Here is a 6,655-nt window from a genome sequence, read left to right as displayed (position 1 = left end):
GGAGCTTATCCTGTCTTCAGCCGTAGCACTCATTTGGACTGAGACCAGGGAGGATGGGGAGGGGGTCAGGGCTACAGGGCAGCACATCGCGGGCACCCACCCAGAGGCTGAGAGTGAAACGGAGAGGCTGAAGGGCCCTTGCAGCTGTGGAGACCCAGTTCAGACGGGGACCTTGAGCCAGCTCTTGGGGCGGGTGTGTCTGCCTGCTAGGAGGCAAAGGACACAACAGTTCACGCCCAAGAAAGCGTCCTTGCCTCTGAGATGGCCAGGGCAGGTGGGAGGGTGCCCTTTACCTGGTTCCTCTCTGTCCCCAGCCTGCCTCACTCCCCTGGTGAATGAACTGGCTTGCTTATTTGGGGGTGAATCTGAGTTGATATATGACTTGCTCCAGCAAGTTCTGTGGGGTTAACAGGATTCTCCTTGCAGCGGGATGGGTCCTGGGGAAGCTCTTTCTCCTTTGGTTTTCTTTCCCCACCTAGCTGGAGCCCTAGCTCTTGGTGGTGGTATCAGGGGCTGTCTCCTCTCTTCCTGCCCAGGGATGTTACAGCTGTGATGCCCTCTCTTTGCCTGGTCCTCCATGGCGTCAGTGGCTCCTCCTTCTGATGGAGACAAGTGTAACCCCTTGGCCTTGTGTCCAGGGTCCCATTTTCACTTTGGGCCCTCACTGTCTCCTGCCAAGTCTACACCTCTTGGTCCAGTTTTCACCTCCTCCAGGAAGCCCTCCCTGCTTGCTCCAGGCCACAATGGGTTCTCTCTTCTCTGACCCCTGCAGTCCTGGTCTCTCATGTCTTATGGGTACGTCCAGCTTCTCATCCAGACTGGTCCTGCCTCCCTCACCTGGGACCCTGTTCCTCTCCCCTCATTTACCTTGAGAATAGCCCTAGAGGTATGACAAATGCCTGCAGCACCTTCCCACTGTCCCCTGAGTCCGAAAGAGTCCTAGGAGTCAGAGGAATGCAGAGCACCTGGGTGCTGGTTACTGACAGGCAGGGCTTTGAATTCTGGCTCTGCCACCACCTAGCTGTGTGACCTGAAACAAGTTACTTAGCCTCTCTGTGCCTTGGTTTGTACCTTTAAGTGGGGCCAATAACTTCCACCTCCCAACGTTTTTGTATGGATTAAACATATTTGTTTAAAGTCCTGGCCCACGGCGGTCTGGTTAAGACTCTGCGCTCTCACTGCTGAGGGCCTGGGTTCAATCCCTGGTTGGGGAACTAAGGTCCCACAGGCTGCGTGCTGTGGCCAAATCAAATCAAATCAAATCAAATCAAATCCCAGCCCTCAGTGGGTGCTCTGTAAACAGCAGCTTTCCTGGATAGTGAGATCTCCCATCCCTGGGTGAGGGGGTGGAGGCCCAGAGAAGCAGTGTCCGGGCCAGAGCTCATTCTGGACAAAGATGGGAATAGAACCCAGGACCAGAACAAGAGCTGCCGTCCTGTACTCTTCCTGGGGAGCTCCAGCCAAGCACCTAGCTAATCCGGGATGAGGAGAGCCCGGGTGGTGCAGACCCACCTCTCCCTCTAGGGCCATTTCCTCTTCCTGCCCCTCCCTTCTCCTCCCAGCTGTGCCCCCAAGTCTTCCCAGCTCCCTGCCACCTTCCCCTCTACCCACTTTCTCCCAGGCCTCCCTCCTCCTTCTGCCCCTTTCCCTTCACCTTTCTGGGCTCTTCCTTTCCCATCGTGTTCCTCCCCCGCCCCTTCCACTCCCACCCCTGCCTTCCATACCTTTCTCCTGTTCCCATTTCTTTCGTCTTTTTTAATGTTCACTTCTCCCCCATCCCCTCCCTCCACTGAAGAAGTATTTAATGGATATTAAATTATTTTAAACTTTCTTTTTCTTTTCAAATAGCTTGGTGATGATGCTTCCTCAGGATCATCTCCTTGTTTAACACTGAATATGCAATGAATGGATAGATGTTTAGGTTTGGCTCTCTTTTCCCCCCTTTCTACTGCAGGAAGAATAAAAGACCTGATTAATCTGGTTTGGGGCGAGTGTCAGCGCAGGAGATATATGGGAGAAAGGAGATGAGGTTAGCAACTTGAAGTCGGAGAGTTACTGCCTCCAAGGCCAGTGAGGGGAGAAACGGTTTGCATTAGAGCGCAGCGCGGCCTCGCTGGCAGCAGGCTTCCCAACACCCTGCTCCCGGCCTGGATTAAACTAGGCCTTCTTCATGCCACCCCGACTTCTCCAGGTGTGGAATATCCCCTCCTTCAAGGCAGCTCAGGTGCCACGTCCTCGTCCTCCGAGGTCTCTGGCTGCCCCCACCTCGGGGACCCCTCCTCTGGGACTGCAGGTGCCACTTACCGTCCGAGCTCCCTCCCCACCAAAGCCAGGGGTCTCTGCTGCCTCCTGGCCCTGCCACACGGATAGGGCGTTGCAGGTGAGTCACTGCCTGACAGGTGACCTGGTTGCCAGGTCCTGCTGGTCCTTTCTCCCGGAGACAGTCTCTGGGAGAGGCCCTGCCTCTGCCCCGTGTCACTGAGGGCACCTGCGTGAGGCCAGACTGCACGCCTCTCTCCGCCAGGGCAGGGGGCCTGGCCCTGGGTGTTTGAGGAGCCTCTGTGTGCAGAGAAAACCAAGTAACTGGACTGCCAGGAGAGGGGCAGGAGCAAGCAGTGTGACCCAGGTGTGGTCCGCAGCATGAGCCCTTCACACCTGAACCATTTTTACTCTTCAACCAACCCGCCCCCACGATCGGGGTCCTCGGGATGGGGAGCTCTCAGAGGGCCACAGGGAGGCGCACCTGTGCCCTGGGGCATGGGGCCCCTTCGGGCAGCTGGGTTTGTTGGGTGGGATTCGAGGCCTGGGTCAGGAGGGCCCCAGAGCCATAGAGGCCTTGTGCCAGGGTGGAGGCCCTGTTGGGGCCCAGAGGGCAGAGGCCTGTCCTGGAGGGACCACAGGTCCCAGGGGTGGGCAGGCCACCTGTGGCCACACTACAGTTTCCTCAGGACAAGAACCTTGACTCTGAATTTGCAAATAGCTTTTGCCTATTTTTTGCTCTTAATTTCCTGGAAAATTGGGAGGGGGGGAGAGGGGGAGGGAGAGAGAAGTTCCTCAGCGCCCGGTTGAGCTGAGATGAGAGTGAGTGTCCAGGCCTAGCCAGGGAGAGCCCAGGGGCATGGTGTGGGCATGGACACCCGGGCCAGAAGCCTGGAGGGTGGATGCTTGGCAGAGGAGCCAGAGCCTGGCCTGGTCGAGCCTCTGTGTGCAGTGGGGGGGCGGGGGGGAGGCCCCCGCTGGTGGACGGAACAGAGCCTCCCCTTGGGGCACAGAGGCCTGAGTCTGGGGGTGAGGCTCTGTCCTCCTGCTCTGTCCCCTTCCAGACATCTGCCTGTCCACCTGTATGTAGGTCCAGGGTCTTGACTTCGGCAGCCCCACCCTGCAGTGGGCAGCCCCCCTCAGATTCACCCACTCTGGCCTGAGCCTTCCCAGGGCAGGACTGAAACACATTTCCTCCCTCCCAGCCTGGCACCCTTTCAACTAGTCCAGTCCCATCCCAGTGGGGATTTCCTTAGTGACACAGAGGTGGGCCTACCCTTTTGGGTGTCTTAAAGGGGGCAGTGGAGTGCCCAGGACATCCTACTTGTTTACTCATGGGAAGGAAGGAACCCCAGCATACGGCAGACCCCAATTCTCCCCCATCCTCTTTACTCTGTCCCCACATCTGTCACCCAGGGCTCCAAAGCCCTGTTCCAGCCCTGGGCCATGAGGTCCCCAGGGGGCAGGGGGAGGCGGCAGGGACAAGTGGGCCCTCACGTGAAGGGGGCTGGCGCAGGCAGCTACTACCTCCTCGGCTCTCGCTGTCCGCTGGCTTCACCTGGATCGGCCGGTTCATCTGCAACAGAGCACAGGGGGGCAGTGTTAGAGCAGACACATCTGCACCCGAAGATACGCAGGTGTTCATGGGTACATAGCACATGGACCACACCACTGACACATACACCCGCGTACCCGCGCAGCTGCAAACGAGCGAGTCTTCACTAAAGCCCCACCCATCTCCCCTCCCCAGTGTGGTCCCCAGGGTCCCCTGATTTCAGGAGGGTTTCTCAGGATTGGAGGTCTCCAATCCTGAGAGGGACCTCCAGTGGTCCCTCTCCCAGCTTTGAGTACCTCTTGCTGTGATACTAGAATCTGAGGTGTCCCCTCTCTGGCCCACCCTAGAGACAGATCGCTTTGCTGAAACTAGCTGGTCTCTGGCCGAAGACTAACTCCTGCCCAGGTTGGGGCATGGCAGTGAGTTGCACCCCATCCCTGCAGTATCCTGCAGATGCTGGCTGTGGGTCCCAGGGGTGCCTGAGGCTCTGGACCACTCAGCTCCTTGTTGGAGCAGAGCTCAGGGCTGGGGCTCCTGACTGCGGCCAGGCTGTCCCCTCGGGGTGTATGTGGAGTGGGCACAGCTACTTGTCTCACGTGGTGTCTGGGTGCCAGGACGACACCAGGCACGGCCTGACGCCCCCAGCCTTTTAGCCGCCGGCCTCTCTGGAGGATCCGTTTCAATGCCTCATTCAGGCCACTAGGGGGCTCTGAACTCCAGGATCTGGGGCTCCGCAGCCTGTTTTCCATCCTCCGGATGCCGGAGGAGGCGTAAGGTGGGCTCTCAGGCCCTGAGGATATTTCACACAATAAAAATGGTAGGAATCACGCAAATGGAATTGTATTTTATGTCTTTGCCAGTGCTTTTGCTTGTCCTGTACCTCTCTTATCCCTTACTCTATTTGCATTTCTCTCACAAACAAACCTTGAGAGGCAGGCAGCGCAGGTACTAAATGCCCCCATTTTGTAGATGGAGAAGCTGAGGCGGGGCCCCCTTGTGGCAAGATGTGCCTGGGAACCTGGGTCCTCCAGGGCTATTTTTGGGCTTTTGTCCTGCACCAGGTGACTTTCCGTTGCCAGTTCCCCTTGTGTATGGAGGCTGGACTAGCCAGTCACAAGCTTCCTTCTGGTCTAGGATTCGAAGTGAGCTTTGGTTGCGTCAAGACGATGGGTGGGGGAGCGTGGGTGCCCGTGACTCAGCAAGGTGAAGATGAGGCCAGGGGAAGGGCAGAGCCACGCAAGGAAGGACAGAGGCGGGAGGCAGGGCACAGAACAGAGGAAAAGGAAGCACAGGTGGCCCGGAGGGTAAGATAGGATTCTGGGGGGGCCGGTCCACTAAGAGGGGGTCCGGGTGCCATTGTTTGCCAGGAGGTCCCCACTCGGCACCCCTTATGGAGTTGAGGGAAATGAAGGTACTTGGTATGTACGCTCTGCCCGCGGAGGAAGGTGTGGGTTTACGGGAACCTCCAATTAACAGGGAGAAGGAAGAGGGACATAGGAAATTCCCAGTTTCATTTCGGGGGTCCTGGCTTCCCCATAGACCACCTGTTTTCCAGTCCTAGAGCGAAGGGTCCAGGAGGCTGAGCTTGCCTCTGGCTGTGGAAGAAGGGCTGTACTCTCGGGTTCCCGTTCTGTGTCTTCGGAGACTCCACATCCAGCCCTTCCCTAGGCTGTCCCTCCTTTCTGGCCATTGTGTTCTCCTGGGTACATTTCTATGGCTTTCCTGCTTATGTAATTATTATAATGCTCCACGGACGGATTATTATCTCTCTCTTGCCAATGAAAAGCCAAGCTCGGAGGAGTGGCAGATCCAGACTGCAGCCAGGGTGGGTAGGCACGGTGCTACCATGATAAGTTATGACGATGGGGTGGGTTGGACTTCCTATGTTTCACCTCATTTGACCCCAAAGCTGCTCTGAAAGGAGGGGGTCAAGGGAAGATGTCCATCTGGCAAGGGGCAATTGGGCCACCAAATCGAATACAACCCCTCCGCCTGGTCCCCCAAATCTGGCCCCCACCGCCTCTTGCATCATTCCATTCCTCGCGACCGGGCACTTCCCCCCCCCCGCCCAACATCTGTTCCTTCGGCCTGTGAGCTCTGTTCCCATACCCCCACCAGCCTCTGGCCTGAAGCCTTCCTGGTACTCCAGGGGGAAGAGTCCTGCAGGAATTCTCCCTTTTCCGTATAGAATGTACAGTCAAGTTGGGAATTGAGTTGCAAAGGGGGCACCGCACTGCTACACCTACAGGAACACGAACAGCTGCTACAAAATTATATTGTTGGATTATCATCACTTCCCCTAGGATGCGTGCAAATAGATAATCTTTAACCAAGGAAATGGAGTTTCAGAGAGGCTAAGAAACTAGCTTGAGGTCACACAGGTGGTAAACGGTGATCAAGATGAACCCAGGACTCTTAACACCAGACTACATGTTCGGGAGATTCTGGGAACCAGACGTGACAGGCTTAGGAAGGGTCCAGGAAAGTTCAGAGTGTGGGGAAGGGGGTGAGTGGTGAGCTGATTCAGGCTCCCCGGTAAGGAGTGGGGCGTGAGGAGGGGCGGGTAGAAGAGTGTGAACCAGGCTCAGCGGGGCTCTGCTGCTGTGGAGACGAGGGAAGGAGGAGGCCTCAGAGGAGGCTCCGTCCCTGGGGCCAGAGCAGGCCCAGGCCGAGCCCGAATGCTTAGAGGCAATGCTGGGAGGAAGGGCAGGGACCCTGGGAGGACGCCTCCCCTGGCACCTTGTTTCTGAGTCCCACAGCAAATCTCTATGGAGAGCAGAGGGGGTGAGTCCTATGGACGGACAAGGGCTGGGGTAGAGCTGTTTCTGTTGTAATGGGACC

The 6,655-nt window shown here is 57.3% G+C and overlaps 1 protein-coding gene across 1 annotated transcript in view; it reads right to left on the bottom strand.

Annotated features, from left to right (window-relative positions):
* Nucleotides 1-6,655, bottom strand: part of LOC112413458 (CUGBP Elav-like family member 4) — a 286,922-nt gene that overhangs the window by 61,116 nt on the left and 219,151 nt on the right. The window contains exon 5 of the mRNA XM_024765407.1: nucleotides 3,787-3,835. Coding sequence (XP_024621175.1) covers nucleotides 3,787-3,835 — 49 coding nt within the window. The remainder of the gene's footprint in view (nucleotides 1-3,786; nucleotides 3,836-6,655) is intronic.

The sequence above is a fragment of the Neophocaena asiaeorientalis genome, unplaced genomic scaffold, assembly GCF_003031525.2.
Source record: "Neophocaena asiaeorientalis asiaeorientalis breed wild unplaced genomic scaffold, Neophocaena_asiaeorientalis_V1.1 scaffold886, whole genome shotgun sequence".
NCBI lineage: Eukaryota > Metazoa > Chordata > Mammalia > Artiodactyla > Phocoenidae > Neophocaena > Neophocaena asiaeorientalis.
This window is presented reverse-complemented; position numbering and strand designations above follow the sequence as displayed.